The sequence below is a fragment of the Nannospalax galili genome, unplaced genomic scaffold, assembly GCF_000622305.1.
Source record: "Nannospalax galili isolate Female #2095 unplaced genomic scaffold, S.galili_v1.0 scaffold139, whole genome shotgun sequence".
Classification (NCBI taxonomy): domain Eukaryota; kingdom Metazoa; phylum Chordata; class Mammalia; order Rodentia; family Spalacidae; genus Nannospalax; species Nannospalax galili.
The window spans coordinates 1880628-1898203 of record NW_008345884.1 but is presented as its reverse complement, the minus strand read 5'-3'; the positions used below and the strand labels follow the sequence as shown (position 1 = coordinate 1898203).

Genomic DNA, 17576 nt, shown 5'->3' with positions numbered 1-17576 from the left:
CTTTTTGAGACAGGGTCTCCTTGTAGTCCCAGCTGACCTGAACTCACTACATAGACCAGGCTGGCCTTGAACTCACAAAGATCCGCCTGCCTCTGCCTCCCAAGTGCTGGGATCAAAGGCGTGCGCTACCTCAACTGGCCTTCATTTTAATTTTAAATTAAGTTACCACTTGCTCTAGTGATTACTGTGTGGGACTGTGGCTCAGTGGTTTACTTGTTTGTGCTGAAACATTTATGCAACATATTTATGTGTTAGTAATATTCTTTTTTTTTTTTTTTTGGTTTTTTTTTGAGAAAGGGTCTCCCCCTACCCCCACCTGGCCTAGAACTCCCTATGTAGACCAGGCTGGCCTTGAACTCACAGAGATCTGACTTTCTCTAGGCACGCCCCCCCCCCCCCCCCCCCCAGTCCTGGGATCAAAGGCATACGCCACCACACCCGGCTGTGTTAGTAATATTCTAGAAGGTCAATTAGTCAGTAGGGGAGTTTATCCCAAATAGGATTTGGGGGTTGCTTTCCCTTTTCCTTTCCTCTTCCTCTTCCTCTGTCTTCTCTTTCTTCTTTCTAGATGAGATCTCACTGTGTAGCCCAGGCTGGCCTCAAACTCAATATCCTTCTGCCTCAGTCTCCCTAGTGCTGGGATAGGCATGCATCAGTATACTGTGTGAGGATTTGTGTTTTAGGTCAATTAAGCTCTAATTTTAAACTTTTTGGAATATTATAACATTGTGGAGTCTTTTATGTATTTTTCAGTCAATAGTCTACCATAGATTTATTAAGTAACAGATCATTACAAAGCTCTATGTCAGGCATTTTATTAGGTATAAACTTAAGGCACTTACACTTTATAATGAATAAGACCAAACAGTATTATAATTTCCATAGTGGGATAAGACAAGTACCAATAGCCTAATGGAGAGAAGGCAATAGCAAGTGAGGGTGAGCCAGAAACACTCGTGTAGCTGTCCTTTGAAGTGGGCGCTGAAGGGTAGGGAGGATCTGGTGAGTTGAGCAGCTAATGAGAGAACATCCTAAGCATGAGCAAATGCATTTGACAAAGAAGCTTTGCTTTATTTTGGATAGAGTACATATGAAGGGTATAGTCGGCACTTGGAATGGGGAGATTATTGGGTTCATGGGAAGAGCCTTATATAGTGTTTCCTTTTTGTGAGTAAGATGAATAAAGGAAGGGACTCTTTAGTTTCTTAAATATGCTCACATTCAGTTCTTGAAGTATGAAATCTTTCCTTTTTTTCAAAATTTGAATTTCTTTCCCTTAATTTGATGTCATTTCAGGTCCAAGAAAAAAGGTGTGAAGCTGCCATTAAATATGACACCAGCACAGATTTTCCAGGAAAAACTGCAGTGTTTTTTAGGTCAGCCAGCCACTTTGGAAACAAAAAGTGCAAAGGGCTCAAAATATAAGCAATTTACAGGTGTGTTACCTAAGGGTATCAGGTTGATATAAACTTTATGATACTACAAAAGCTTATGACTACTTAGTTGAACAGTTAATGAGAGAACATCCTAGAAATTGAATAACATTTTGAAAAAACTTATCAAAAATTTAAGGATATTTATACTTGATCATGGGAGTGCCTATGAGGACAGATGAGCTGGGATTAGAGCTCACTGGTAGAGCACTTGCCTGGACTATGCAAAGCCCTAGGTTCAATCCCAAGCACCATAAAAAGGAAAAAAAAAAAAGAAAAGAAAACTGTTGTCAGGTGAAAAAATACTTGTGGGCTGGGGATGTAACTGAGTAGAAGACTTGCTTGGCGCCAGAGAGGCCCTAGTTCAAATCTCTAGCACTAGGAAAAAAAACCCATATTGGAATGATACTTTGGTTTTTTCATACATAGGTTTATACTTACTAGCTTTGGGACAAGGTTTCATTAGTTACCTGTCTGACCTTGGCCATGCAGTCAGTCTTCTTGCCTCAGGCTTCTCCTGAGTCCTGGAATTACAATCATGATCTACACTGCCTGGCTTCATTTCATCTCATTTTATGTTTGGTAGATCCCATTGAAGAAGAAGATGCTAATCTGCTGTTTGGGTCTGTGCAAGAAGTGCTGAAAGCATCAGTCATGGCTGGTGCAGATATTGTTTCAGAGACACTGCAGCTATTGATGGACTCTGCCAAAGACTTTAGTAAGAGGCTGTGGGGCTTAGTGCCTGTCGACTTGTATCTTCCAGCTCCTCCACTGTATTGTCCCCAGCCAGCTGTTCTTAGTGAAGTAAGCTCAGTGCAGTATTCTTTTGGTTAATTTAAAGTTGATTTTGTCCAATTTTTAAAATACCCTGATAATAATTATCATGTCAATACTAAATATAAGATCTAGTAGTCGGGTGTGGTAGCACATGCCTTTAATCACCCAGAAAGCAGAAGCAGGCTGATCTCTGTGAGATCCAGGCCAACATGGTCTACATAGTGAGTTCCAGGTCAGCTGGGACTACTAAGGAGACCTGTCTCAACAACAACAAAAAGGATCTGAGGACAGATTTCTGGTTTCCCAGCATAGCTGTGTGCTAAGTGTGTGGTCTTAGTAACATACCAAACAAATTTTTAAGTTTCCTCATCTGTAAAATGCAGGTGATAGTAGTTTTAGTAATAGATAACTGTTCTGTTGTCCTCAGGAACATGGTGACAATCTTCTTTTAAAAGCTGAAAAAGATAATCGACAAAAAGTGTCTGGAATCCTTCAGCGAGTTCTCTTGCTTTTCCGGGCAGCACGATGTTCTTTTCCTCTAGCACAGTGGTACATCTTGAAGCTGAGGTGGGCAAGAAAAGTCATGCAGAAGGTATGAAGCATCTTAGGCATTCACATGCCGTTAGGAAAACTGAAATATAGCCGGGTGTGGTGGTGCAGCTCAGTTTGGTTCTGGGCTTTCTGTCCTGTCTTCCACTAACTCACTTGTTCTGTAGCTGAGTAGGACACTGAATATGTCTCTTTATCTAATTCTAAATACTTTTTTTTTTTTTTGTTTTTTTGAGACAGGGTCTCCCTGTAGCCCCAGCTGGCCTGGAACACATTCTGTAGACCACACTGGCCTTGAATTCACAAAGATCCGCCTGTTTCTGCCTTCCAAGTGCTGGGATTAAAGGCATGTGCCACCATGCCTGACTGGTTTTCATTTTTCACTTTTTAATATGGACAGAGTTAGTTCAGGCTAGCCCTGAACTCAGCTTCCTGAGTGTTGGGATCTACCTTTGTAGATGTGTGCCACCGTGCCTGACAAAAATTAGCTTTTATTTTTAGTGTTTTGTGTATGTGTAGAATGTATGTGTGTATGTGCAAGTTTGTGCATGCTGTAGCATGTGTGTGGAGGTCCAGTGGGTGTCAGTCCTCACCTTCTGCCTTGTTTTAAACGGGGCTTCTTCTTGCTAGCTGCTGTTGGATATGCGGGGATGGTGGCCTTCACACTTCCGGGCATTCTGTCTCCACCTCTCATTTTGCCATAGAAGCCCTGATTACAGACTCATATTCCTGTGTCCTGGTTTATATGGATTCTGAGGATCTGAACTCAGCTCCTCATGTTTTCATAGCAAGCACTTTGTCCATTGAGCTATTTCCTCAGCCCCTCTATGTGTGTGTGTGTGTGTGTGTGTGTGTGTGTGTGTGTGTATAACAGAGTTTCACTGTGTAGTCCTGGCCTCAAGCTCACAGAGATCCTTCTGCCTCTACCTGGGATTAAAGACTGTATCAGGTTCCCCATCAACCTATCAACTTCCTTCTAGTTTGACATTTATTGATGATCCTTGTCTAGAGTCATTATTTTTCAGGTGTTACCAAATGATGGCTTTCTATTTCTGTCATTCATAGATTCGTTTTTTAAAGTTATGGGTATAAGGTTTTTTTGTATTCGTTTTTTGTTTTAGGTATTGCACAGTTACTTTCTCTCTCTCTCTCTCTCTCTCTCTCTCTTTGTCTTTTGAGACGGGATCTCCCTGTAGCTGACCTGGAACTTGCTAGGTAGGCCAAGCTGGACTCGTTCTCTCAGCGATCTGCCTGCCTCTACCTCTCAAGTGCTGGGATTAAAGATGTGCACCACCATGGCTAGCACAGTTACTGTCAGATGAGATTTAAATACTTTAATTTTCTTTCTCTTGAATGTAGAGACAGAGATGAATATGGGCAAAGCTGAGTGACAAGAGAATGTACGTGGTTTAGCTAGCATACCTTTCCTCTTCAGGTATGATCTAGTGAATGAATGTCTTGAATCAAATTTGGGAACTGAGTTTCTGAAAGTGCAGCTGATTGCAGAGCTGTTTCCCTTGTAGCAGAGGAGCACCTACTACTCCCTGTTCTGTGTGGTTTCTCTTGATGACCTCACTTGATAGTTTCCTTTTCTAGATTACGTATTCTACTGATAATTAACATATTCTGTCATTCTTTCCAGATTCGCATGAAAGGCTCCCTTTCCTCACTGAGTTCCTTCCCTGAATCTCTACTTGATTACTGTAGAGGAGGCATAGCATTCTTCAGACCTGGAGCAGCAGCAGACCACAAACTTGATGAAGTTTCCATTAGAGCACTAGGTGTGTCAAAATGAGCTAATGGTTTGGAAGGCCAGATATGAACTGTGATATGTTTTTCCTTTGATTTGGCAAACTTTATAAACTATTGACTCAAGTATAGTTTGCTCTCTGATTTTTTTAAATATTCTATTTATTTTTATTTTATGTGTATGTGTGTATTTCCTGCATGTTTGTGAGTGCACCCGTGTCGTGCAATGCTGCCGAGGTCAGAAGAGGGCATCGGAGTCCCTTGGAACTGAAGTTAAGGATGGTTAGTAGCTGCCATGTGGGTACTGGGAATCGAACCCGGGTCCTCTGCAAGAGCAGTCAGTGCTCTTAACCAGCTGAGCCATCTCTCCAGCCCTGCTCTATGACATTTTACTTTGAGGTTCACACACAGATGGTGTATTTCTTTTTTTTAATTTTATTTATTATTTTTATTTTATGCTTGTCTATTGCCTGCGTGTAGGTAAGTGCACCCATGTCTGCAATGCCCGCAGAGGTCAGAAGAGGCTGTCATATCCCCTGGGACTAGAGTTATGGACAGTTGTTAGCTGCCATGGAGTGCTGGGATTCAAACCCGGGTCTTTTGCAAGAACAACCAGTGTTCTTAACCTCTGAGCCACCTTTCCAGCCCCCTTTAAAAAAATTTTTTTTTGGTCTTTTTGAGACAGGGTCTCCCTATAGCCCCAGGTGGCTTTGAACTCACTATGTAGATCAGGCTGGCCTTGAACTCACCTAGATCCACCTGTCTCTGCTGGGATTAAAGGTGTGCACCATCACGCCTGGCTCCAGATGGTGTATTTTAACAATAACATGCATTATATGTGTGGTATTAAATAATTAATTAATTTTACATGTATGAATGTATTCTTGCATCTATGTAAGTGCACCGTGTCATACAATGCCTGCAGAGGTCAGAAGACGACATTGAATCCCCTGGAACTGGAGTTATATACTGTTTTTAGCCACCATGTGGGTGCTGGGAATTGAACTTGGGTCCTCTACAAGAACAGCTAGTGTTCTTAACTGCTGAGCCATCTCTCCAGCTCCAAATTTAGAATTTTATTATATAAATCAAATTGTGATAATTATGACATTGTCATTACTTCATTGTTTAAATTTGGAATTTCAGCATTCAAGAATACCTTTTTTTGATCATTCTCTTTCAATAAGGATATGCTGTAAGCACTGTTCAGTGGGTAGGCTTTGAACCTTTCAGAAGTGATGAACCAATTTTGTTTCCTGCTTTTCTACCTTAACCTATTCCACCTAAGCTTTTTTCCATTTTATAGACATAAGTATTAACTTTAATGGCTTTTATTAGCAAACATTAAAATATACTTTATTTGTTACATCTTTAAGCTGCCTCTGGCACATCAATTATTTTTTATTAATATTTTATTATTTTTATTTTATGTCTATGAGTGTATTGCCTGCATGTATGTAAGTGCCCCTGTGTTATGCAGTGCCCATGGACGTCAGAAGAGAATATCAGATTCCTCTGGAACTGGAGATATGGACAGTTGTTAGCTGACATGTGGGTATTGGGAATTGAACTGGGTCTTCTGCAAGAGCAGTCAGTGCTCTTAACTACTGAGCCATCTCTTCAGCTCAATTCTTTTTTTAAAAAAATAATTTATTTATTACTTTTATTTTATGTGTATGAATGTATTGTCTGCATGTTTCTAAGTGCACCCGTGTCGTGCAATCCCTGTAGAGGTCAGAAGAGGGTATTGGATTCCCCTGGAACTGGTGTTATGGACAGTTGTTAGCCACCAGTTGTGTACTGAGAGTTGAACCCAGGTCCTCTGCAAGAGCAGCCAGTGCTCTTAACTACTGAGTCATTTTTTCAGCCCTTGGCACATCAATTCTGCTTTGTATTTTGAATTATTTCCTTAGGTAGACTCACAGAAGTGGAATTTTTTTCTTTTTTCTTTTTTTGGTCTTTTTGAGACAGGGTCTCCCTGTAGCTCCAGCTGGCCTGGACTCACTGTGTAGACCAGGCTGGCCTTGAACTCACAGAGATCCTCTTGCCTCTGCCTGCTTCTCTCTCCCACGTGCTGGGATCAAAGGTTTGTGCCACCAGGTCTGGCTAGAAGTAGAATTTTTTAGTTAATTAACATAATTCTTTTATATCTCTTGAAGTAGTATGCTAAAATATGTAATTCCTTCAGATTAATTTGATGGCCAAAAAATCACGAGCTTTATGTTAATATGCCCTTATTTGTTTTGGAGGTAGCTTTTCCCTCATTATAGTTTGGTTTTCATATGATTTGCTTATTTGTTTTTGTGTTTTTGAGATAGGCTCATGTGTTCTGTAACATAGACTGGCCTGAGGTCATGATCCTCCTGCCTCAGCCTTTCAAGAACTGAGGTTACAGGTGTGCACTGTCATGCTAAGTATATTAGTATGTCCTTCTTGTGACTAATTCTATTATCTAGTTAGTTGGGTTTTTTTTTTAATGTATTTGAGTGTTTTGCCTTCATGTATGTAAGTGTGCTTATGTCATGCAATGCTCACAGAGGTCAGAAGAAGAGCTGGAGAGATGGCTCAGTGATTAAGAACACTGACGGTTCTTGTAGAAGACCTGGGTTCGAATCCCAGCCCCCACATGGCAGCTAACAACTGCCTGTAACTCCAGTTCCAGGGGATCCAACAGCCTCTTCTGTCCTCTGTGGGCATTGCACAACACAGGTGCACTCACCTACATGTAGGCAATACATGCGTACACATAAAATAAAAATAATAAATAAAAAAAAAAGTTTGAGCAAAATGCCTATCAGTTGGTTGCAGCTCAGTGGTAAAGCACTTGCCTACCATGTGTGAAGCCTGGGTTCAATTCCCAGCATTGTAAAAAATAAGTAATATTCTGAATGACTATATGATACAGAGCTATATGTCAGACTTGAATAGTATCTATGTTATTAATTAATTAAACAAGTTAGTGGGTAGTAAATTAAGTTACTTAGTAAATATGTTTTTATATAGTCATATAACCGATATGTATGAAATAATATGCATAAAAAATTTGGAAGGATTTCCATGGCTTTTATATAAGATGTTTACAGTGAGCACATTTTAATTTTTTTGATGTGTGTATGTATATTTGCATTAGTTTGTGTGTTTGTGTGTGTGTGTATGCATGTGTATGTATGTGGAAGCCAGAGATTGACATTAGGTGTCTTCCTGGATCGCTCTCCACCTAATAGGTTGAGGCGAGGTCTCACACTTGAGCTCAAAGCTCACTGATGTGATTAGTCAGGTGTCCTAGTTTGTGTCTCCATTGCTGTGACAAAACACTCTGACCACTACCAACTTGGGGAGGAAAGGGTTTATTTAGCTTACATCTCCTGGGTCACAGTTCATCAGGGAGCCCAAGGTAGCAACTTGGGGCAGGAACCTGGAGGCAGGAGCTGGAGCACAGGCCTTGGAGGAACACTGCTTACTGGCTTGCTCCCCTGGCCCCTGCTCAGCCTGCTTTCTTATGCAACACAGGCCCACCTGCCCAGGGATGGCACCACCTGAAGTGGGCTAGGCCCTCCCACATCACTCAACAATCAAGAAGGTGCCCCATGGACTTGACCAAAGGCCAGTCCAATGAAGGCGGTTCCCCAATTGAGGCTCCCTCTACCCAGATGTGTCAAGTTGACACTAAAGCTATCCAGCACATCAGGTTAGCCAGCTTGCTCTGGGGATCCTGTCTTTATCTCATCAAGCCCTAGGATTACAGGCAGTCTACCCCACCTGCCTGGAATTTACATGGTGCTGGGAATCCAAACTCTGATCCTCACACTTGCACATCAGCAAGCGCTTTATCTCTTGAGCCATCTACCCAACCCCTGCACTTTTATAATCAGCAGAGTAATGACTTTTATTTTGAAAACAAATAATCACCAGGGATGTACATACTCACATAATTTTCTTTCGTTTTTGTATTTTTTTTAGGTTGCTTCAGAGAACTCTGTGCTTTGTGCTGGATGTTGCATATTCGTGATCAATTATCGTACAGTTGCAGGCAGTATCAGAAGGCAAGAGAAAATGTGAAGGGAGGAAAGGTACTTACCAGTACAAGAATGGAAAATAAATGTTACTTGGGAAATTATTGCTTAGTAGAAGAGTTTACTGTCTGTAGTAAAATATCCTTTTGAACGCGTTCTGAACTTACCATATCAACTGAAGAGGCACTCTTTCCAATATCTCTTTAGGACCTCGACGTGGAGTTTGATTCTTGTATGGTTGAACACTGTTTTCATGCACTGGAATGGGCTTGTAGAATGCTACCTTTCTCGCGGTATTTTAATATTGAAGAACTTATTCAGGACATAATTTTGAGCCTTATTGGAGAGCTACCACCAATCAGAAAGGTAATATGATTATAGGTAAAAATAAACTAAATCTGAATCAGATACCTTACAAGATTTTTATTTTACTTTAAGCAAGGCCTTTCTGTGTCTGGCTTATTTCATTTTGCATCATGTCCTCCAGGTTCAGAAAGACAGTTACTGTATGATCTCACTTATGTGTAGAATACAAAAAACTCATAGAAGCAGAGAAGAAAATGGTGGTTGCCAGGCCTGGGGTGTGGTGGAGATAGGGAGGTGTTAGAAGTGTGGTAGAAATTAGGAGATGTCCCTCAATAAGTCACGCCTCTCGTAACCTCCAACATCTTCTCCATTTCACAGACTAATCAGAGTTCTCATAGTTCCTTGAGGCAAATGCACTAATGTATTAGTGCATTAGCCTCCTGCATTTCATTATAATTTTTCCCTCCTGCATTTCATTATATTTTTCCACAGGAGATTTTCTTATTGTTGTTGATTCTAAGTGCAGAGAAAAATAAAACTACTCCTTGTTTAAAAGAATGAAAAAAGACATAGAGAGATGTTGGCTAAGGGGTCCAAACTTTCAGTGATAAGATAAATCAGTTCTAGGGAGCTAATGTACAGCGTGGTGACTGTAGTTAGTGATACGGCACAGTTTACCTGAAATTTGATAAGTGCGGATATACATGTGTACACATGCGTACAGTGGTTACTGTGTTTGGTGATTGAAATGTTATTTTGATGAGATATTTAGCACCCATCAAATACATAATTTTGTCATATATTTTAAAATTTAATATAAAAGAAAAAAAATGATGCTGAATTTCAGAAGGCAGGCACATGCTCAAAGGGTAGCTTGGATGGACACCAGAAATTAACTATTTATGTTTTGATTAAAATGCTTGAAGAATTAAAAGAAAAAAGAGACTGATCTTTAAATTTTTTTTTCTGAAGGTAGCAGAAATTTTTGTGAAAGCATTTCCCAACCCTGAGGTCATAAGAGTACCTTTAAGAGAAAAATACCACTCTCTTCAACAGAGACTCAGACACTGTGTTGTGAAAGGTATTTGTTATTTCTCAGATGTCTAATGGGTACATTGCTGAAGATGCTCTTTTTAAAAGAGATTTATTTTTATTTCCCTATATGTGTGTGTGTGTGTGTGTGTGTGTGTGTGTGTGTCTGTATGTATGTATGTATGTATGTATGTATGTATGCCATGTGTGTGCAAGTGCCCTCAGAAGCTAGAAAAAGACTTCAGTACCCTTGGAACTGGAGTTGTAGGCAGTTGTGAGCCGCCCAATGTGAGTGCTGGGAACTTAAACCAAGTCCTCTTGACGAGCAGTAAGTGATCTTAACTGCTGAGCCGTCTCTCTGGCCCCACCCAAGATGATCTTATTTTCTGCCACCTTGGTATCTGTGACTTTCTGCCTCTCCCTAAGATGGACTATGAGAAGGTGGACAACATTTCCTGCATTGTGGAAAGTATTGCTTTGCTTCAGAGCTAGATGGAGGTTATGTCACATCATGGCTGTGTCAGCAACTGTGCCTTACACAAGTTGTTCAAACTCTCTGAGCCTCATTTCCCTATTTATAAGTAAAATAATCATTACATAACCTGTTTGATCAATATGTATTGACAGGATTGAACAAAATGGAGACATAAAATGAGCCTGTGGTCTAGGAATGGTAGTGTGTGCCTGGAGTCTTAGTTACTTGGTAGGCTGAAGTAGGAGGATCACTTGAACCAGTACATTTAAACCATCCTGGTCAATACAGCAAGATTTTATTTCAAAAATGAAGTGAAGTGAAATGAATTAGAGCATACGGCACTTTGCACATTTCATGGATGTTAGTATTCTCCTTGGGCTGGAGACATGGCTCAGTGGTTAAGAGGACTGGCTGCTCTTGCAGAGGACCCAGGTTTAATTCCCAGCACCTATGTGGTGGCTAATAACTGTCTGGAACTCTGGTTCCAGGGGAATTCAGCACCCTCCTCTGACCTCCGTGGGCATTGTATGACATGGGTACGCTTACACACATGTAGGCAATACTCTCGTACACATAAAATAAAGATAATAAAATATTTTTTAAAAGCTAATATTTCTAGTTGGTCATGGTGGCACATGCCTTTAGTCCCAGCACTCGGGAGGCAGAGGCAGGTGGATCTCTGTGAGTTCAAGGCCAGCCTGGTTTACATAGTGAGTTCAGGACAGCTGGGGCTACAGGCAGACCCTGTCTCAAAAAGCCAAACAACAACAAGAACAACAACAAAAAAAACTAGTATTCTTCCTCTTTAAGATTGTTTATGCTTATAATTTTATCCTGTACATTCAACATGGCCTTGTAGAATTTTCTTTTATTGTGGCAAAATATATGTAACATAAAATCTGCCATTTAACATTTTCTACTTTTCCTGCACCTCCTTTTTTTTTCCTTTTTGTGATGCTGGAGAACAAACTCAGGCTTCTTGCATGTTAAGCATGTGCTTTGCCACTACAGTACATCAGCTGTAGAAGTATTTACATTATTCTTTATATTTTTTAGAAATGCAGCTAGTACATGCTTCTAGCTGTGCACAGTTGTGCGCTGCACAGTTCTACATGCATTTGTGATGTATGTTTTTCTTAGTATTTTTTTGTTATCCTCTAAAATATCCTTTGTGTGTTAATAATGTTTAAAATTTTTAACACAGTCTTCAAAACTTTACCTATTATTTCTCATTACTCATAGTAAGAAAGATACCTGCAGTTTTTGCTACAGTATTGTAACCCAATTTTTTTTGTTGTTTTTGTTTTTTTGAGACAGGGTCTCACTGTAGCCCCAGCTGTCCTGGAACTCACTGTGTAGACCAGGCTGGCCTTGAACTCACAAAGATCCGCCTGCCTCTGCCTCCCAAGTGCTGGGATTAAAGGTATGAGCCACCACGCCCGGCAACCCAAATTTTTGCTATAGGTATTCTAACATTCTCTTTTTCTCCAATTTGTGGGACTAGAAAATAATCTTAGTTGTTCTCTATTTACAATTACATGTCTTGATTTTGTTTTTAAGAAAATGAAACTTTTTTTTTTTTTTTTACTTGTTTCTTGCATTGAAGTTCTCTTCAGTAACATCCTTGTCCTGAGACCTTTGCCATAGTCTTCAACCACTGCACAACTTCAACCGGTTACTTCATGGGGCTTTCTCTTAATTTGTTGTCACCAACCTTAGTTAGGTTGATTTGGTGCTCTGCACAAAGGGCCTCCAGCAATTTGACATAGTAGGCTTATCACTGAGGGATGCAAGCACACCGAGATGGGCTTGCTGCCTAGTCTACCCAGCTGTCCATTGTACTTCCATCAGAAATACCTTCCTCAGCCGTGGTGGGATTTTTTTGGTGGGGAATTTTTAAATTAGTTAATTAATTAATTTTATTTTTGTTTTTTTGAGACAGGGTCTCACTGTAGCCTCAGCTAATCTGGAACTTGCTATGTAGACCAGGCTGGCCTTGAACTCGGCCTTTGCTGAGTTCCACCCGCCCTGGCCTTTCCTTTTGTTTTTGTTTTGAGACAGTCTTGTTATGTAACCTAGTTATCCAAAACATCTAAGTAACTTTATTTATTTATTTTTCTCCAGGATATACTTTTAAAAAATGTGTGACAGAGAACCTGGGTTCTTTCTCTTTTATTGTTCTTTAAATGGACCTTAGCTTCTGTAGTTTCGTTTTTAAAAATGGGCCATAGCTTTCCAATAGATACAAAAGAAAACATAATCTGTAAGACTATGGAAATAAGCCTTAGTTTTTAGTTTGATTTCATGTCTCCAGAAGGACTAAAATAGGCAGAATTGGATCCCTCCCTCCCTCCCTTCCGTCCGTTCTTTAGTTTTGAGACTGGGTCTTACCGTGTAGCCATGATGGCCTTGATACACACTGTGTAAATAAGGCTGGCCTTGAACCCAGGCCAACCCTTCTGACTCTGCCTCCTGAGTGCTGGGATTGCAGGCATGCACTACCATACCTGACCTTAAATCTTGAGTTGAAGCATTTTAACGAACCATAAGCCTTTGGTTCTTTTCTTCCTAGGTCCTCAGACTGAGGAACTAATGTCTGTTGTCATGCAGTCTGCCCATAAAGTAAGAGTGAAAGCCCTAAAACGTGTGCAGAGGAACATAGGTGCTTTTGAAGTGAATATATGGGAACCAGACGAAGAAGAAAAACCAGATATGGCTCCAGGTTTTGACAGGTTTTCCCTGGGAACTAGCTTGAGCAGAAGTACCCTCACAGAACTGGGTAGTTCTCTGGTGCACAGTGATACAGATACGTTCTCTGAAGCTTTGTCGTTTGAAGAGAAAACTTGGATCCATTTCTATCAAAGGTATACCTGAGATCTCTTATTATAAGTATTTACTTTGGAAGAAAGTACAAGTGAGATGAGCTGATTTAACAATATGAAAATAGATAAGTGCTAACCTCTATACTCACAAGCAAATTATGAGTGTATACATTTGAAAATTCTTTTTAAATATTATTGAATTATGGAATAATTATAAAATCAGATGAGTAGACAAAATTTTAGAATTCAGTGGAGGACTTAGAGTTGTGCTCTTAAAATATTTTGTTACTTTAATTTTATGTGTATGAGTGTATTGCCTCTATGTAAGTATACCCATGTTGTGCAGTGCCCATGGAGGTCAAAAGAGGGTGTCGGATCCCCTGGAACTGGAGGTAATGGACCATTGTTAGCTGACATGTGGGTGCTGGGAATTGAACCTGAGTCCTCTGCAAGAGTAGCCAATGCTCTTAACTGCTGAGCCATCTCTCTAGCTCCCTGAGTTCTGTTTTAAAATACTCTTTAGATTTATTATTTTCGTTTGTTTGAGACAGGGTTTTACTTTGTAGCTCTGGCAGGCCTAGAACTGGGACAAAAGTTGTACATCACCACACCTAGCTTAATCTTTAGATTTAAATACAAGTTGAACATGACTGTTCTGAAAACCTAAAATGAGATTCGGCTTCAAGATCAAGTATGTCAGGTGTGGTGGTGAACACTTTTCATCCCAGCACTAGGGAGGCAGAGGCAGGCAGATCTCTTTGAGTTCAAGGCCATCTAGGGCTACAGGGAGACCCTGTCTCCAAAAAAAAAAAAAAAAAAAAAAGATCCAATATAATACCAAAAGTTGAAACTTCCATACCTGATTTCCTATAACTGGCCAAAGTTGAAGTTCAGGCACACTAGAAATACTGTACAGAATTTCCTACAGACCATTATGTATGAGGATTATAGGGTTACTTTTGAAACATAAATGAATCTTGTTTTGCTTTGTTTGTGTGTGTGTTTCGGTGCTGGTGCTAGAATTCAAGCCCTTGTACATCACAGATAATTGTTGTGTCACTAAGCTATAAGACTTGGGCCTTATCATGAAGACATCCCATTAAGTATATGCAGATATTACCATCCTCCCTCCCCAAAAGAAACCACAACCAACTTCAAAACATTTCTGGTCTTGAGTGTTTCAGATAAAGGATACTTAACCCATAGTTTGATGGTTTTATGTGATTGTGTTAGCCATATCATTTTTGAGGATTTCCAAGGAAGGAACTTGCACTTTCATCTTTGATGTGTCCATGAATTGTTGGCACATTCTTGCTTATTGTATAAACTGTGATTTAAGCCATTGGGTTGTTTTGGTCATAATTCTGCATATAACTGCAATGCAATTTGTCATTTCATGACTTAAAACTATAAGCAACAATAATTTTGATTCTGCTTAAGTTAAATTATCACCTCTACTCCAAACATATACTTGAACCATATCTAATATTTTAAATAGTGTACTTGGTGTTTTTTTTTTTTTCCTTGTCTTTTTGAGACAGGGTCTCCTTGTAGCCCCAGGTGGCCTGAACTTGCTATGTAGACTGGGCTGGCCTTTGAGCTCACAGAGATCTGCCTACCTCTGCCTCCCAAGTGAGTGCTGAGACCAAAGGCATGCACACAACTTAAATAGTGTAGTTGCTTTACAAAACAGTTGTGCTTAAATACACAAAAATATCTTGTAGGCTGCTTTTGTGTATTCTAGGTGAGAAGACCTGCTGGCCTGAGCCCAAGTGCCTCACAGCTTTTCTCTTTCTGAGAGCTCTGAGAATCTGTGTTCTTGCCTAAAGGCTGTGTTGAAAGGAGATACTTGTAAACAGTTGTAGCTGACAACTAAGATGCCTGCCAACATGTTTCATAGCAGCTGTTTTCACAGTAGTGTTTTAAAGATTCCAAACATTTTTGTGGTGAAACTAAAAGGAACAGTACTACTGTTCACTTGTCTAAGGGCCAAAAAGGGCAGTGGAAGGAGAAACCTGGCGCCCTACAGTGCATACTGGTAGCTTGTCATTTTGTTGACTTTGTATTTCTAAATTCTGCTGTGTATTAGAGGATCTGTTTTCACCTCCTGAGAACATTCATGGTTTTGGTTTGTTTTTTGTTTTTTGTTTTTTGGTTTTTTTTTTTACATTTATTTATTTGTGTGTATTGGCGGCGGTGGTTACATGCTCATGCCATGGGATGCTTCTGGAGGTCAGAGGACAACTTGAGGGAGTTGATTCTCTTTCTAGCATGTAGATTCCAGGGATTAAACTTGGGTTGTCAGGCTTGGCAGCAAGTACCTTTGCTGCTGGCCCATCTTGCTGTCCCTCATGCGCTTTTTTTATAGTGAACTTTCTGTGAACACATTTTAATTTCTTTTAACATAAACTTTTTGAATATTTGTTCTTAGACATAGAATATTCTACTACTTAGAGATTTTGTTAGGTACCAATATCTCATTTGAGACACACACAAAAAGCTACATGACTTAATAAAATGTTTTTATTATCAATTGTAAGATCATTTCATTTCAATAATGGTTAAATTTGTCTTTTTCAATTTTTTTTTTAATCATAGAAATGCCTCAAATCACAAGGAATCAACATTGGTTGCCAAGCCCACTGATAAAAGGAAAACATGTAATCAGAAAGAAAACCGCCAAACAAAAGATCAGGAAAAGTTATCACAAAGTGTACTTCCTACAATAGGGGCTTGGGAATTTGAGCGTGATGATGACGAATACATTAAATTCCTCGAGCTCTTCTTGAGTTACATACTTGAAAGAGACCTTAGTTCCAAGGATCCTGGCATTCCATTTCTGACCAGCTTCTCTGGACAGCTTAGAGAACATGAACTTAATTCTTTACTTTTTGATGTACATACAACATTGAAACAACGCCAGAGCAAAAGCAAAAGCCAGAACGTGTATAGAGCTGGCTCCTGTTTTGTTGTTCTCCCTGAATTGTGTGACTCTGAAAAAACATCCTCCTTAAACAGTGGGTGTGCCATAAATGTAGACAAGCAGCCTCTCTCAGCTTCAAAACTAGTTAGTCAAGAGATCAGCCCTTCAGAGAACCCTTTAGATGAAATTACCAAAAATAAAAGAAAGGGAGGGTTGTTTGGTTTAGAACAAAAGTCAATTTATATAAGTCAACATGACAAAAGAGAGAAACCCCTAACTCAGAGATCATCAAGCCACACATTTTGGATTCCCAAGTCCATTAAAAGTGGAAGATACAGTTTCAAAGCAATTCAGTGCAGTGCCGGTAACCCTCAAGAAGAGCTTCCCCTGCCACTGAAGAACGCGTTCAGCAGTGTGGGAAGACTGGTGGAATGGATGATAAGATGGTCTGATAGAAGACTCCTTTGTGATTCATCACTCAGCCACTCAGACTGGAAATACAGTCCAGTAATTCGTGTAAAGACCTCTACAGCTGCCATTCTTACCTCATTGTGGCTTCTGGAACAACCTTATTTTTCTACATATAAGGCAAAAAGTGGCATTATTAAGGTAATTACATCAGCCCCCTTTTACAAATGAGAAAGTACCATTTTAGATTAAAGCTGTATTAATTGTTCATCATCTGTTAAAGTAATGGAAAATTAATGACTCTTTAATTGTACTCTGCATCCCCTGTAATCCTTAAAGAGAGTCCTTTAATTCTTTTAAAAAATATATATATATATATTTTTTTCTCTTATGAATATATTGCTTGCATTTATTTAAGTGCACCTGTGTTGTACAATGCCCGTAGAGGTCAGAACAGAGCTTCAGATCCCCTGGAATTGGAATTACAAATAGTTGTTACCTACCATGTGAGTGCTAGGACTTGAACCTGGGTCCTCTGCAAGAGCAGCCAGTACTCTTAACTGCTGAGCCATTTCTCCAGCCCCTACAATATTGTACTCAGTATAAACCCTATAAGACATAAAATTAAATGAGGTTTTAAACTTTGAAAAGGATCTCCATTTCATTATTAAAATACACAGTTTCATACAGAAAAATTCATTTTTAATGCAATTGACATTAAGATGTTTGCACATGCGTTTCTAATCTCTATATATCTGATTATTACTAGTCACAGTCGGTTACTTTCTGAGCTCCTTGGCATCTGAGCATGGATGTAAAGTCATCAGGTAGATTTCAATGATAATGCTTTTCACATCTACTAATTATTAAGGAGCAAATTTTTGTGCTTTGAAGAATTATTTTTTTAATTATTTTTTTAAAATTTTCAATAACTACTTGATTAGAAGAATCATTTTACTACAGCTTTAATATATTCAGTAACACGGTCCAGAGCAAGTATACATCTCTTTCAAAACTGGCTGTAAATTTTTAGGTTTACAGTTGGCTTATACAGTTATAAAATATTGTACTCAGTATAAACCCTATAAG

At 39.5% G+C, this 17576-nt stretch overlaps 1 protein-coding gene across 1 annotated transcript in view; it reads left to right on the top strand.

The window, feature by feature from the left end:
* Cplane1 (ciliogenesis and planar polarity effector 1) overlaps nt 1-17576 on the top strand; it is a 135699-nt gene that overhangs the window by 34331 nt on the left and 83792 nt on the right. The window contains exons 18-26 of the mRNA XM_029567798.1: nt 1297-1436; nt 2020-2237; nt 2638-2802; nt 4402-4540; nt 8469-8578; nt 8729-8887; nt 9800-9908; nt 12907-13198; nt 15755-16688. Of these exons, the coding sequence (XP_029423658.1) occupies nt 1297-1436; nt 2020-2237; nt 2638-2802; nt 4402-4540; nt 8469-8578; nt 8729-8887; nt 9800-9908; nt 12907-13198; nt 15755-16688 (2266 nt within the window). The remainder of the gene's footprint in view (nt 1-1296; nt 1437-2019; nt 2238-2637; nt 2803-4401; nt 4541-8468; nt 8579-8728; nt 8888-9799; nt 9909-12906; nt 13199-15754; nt 16689-17576) is intronic.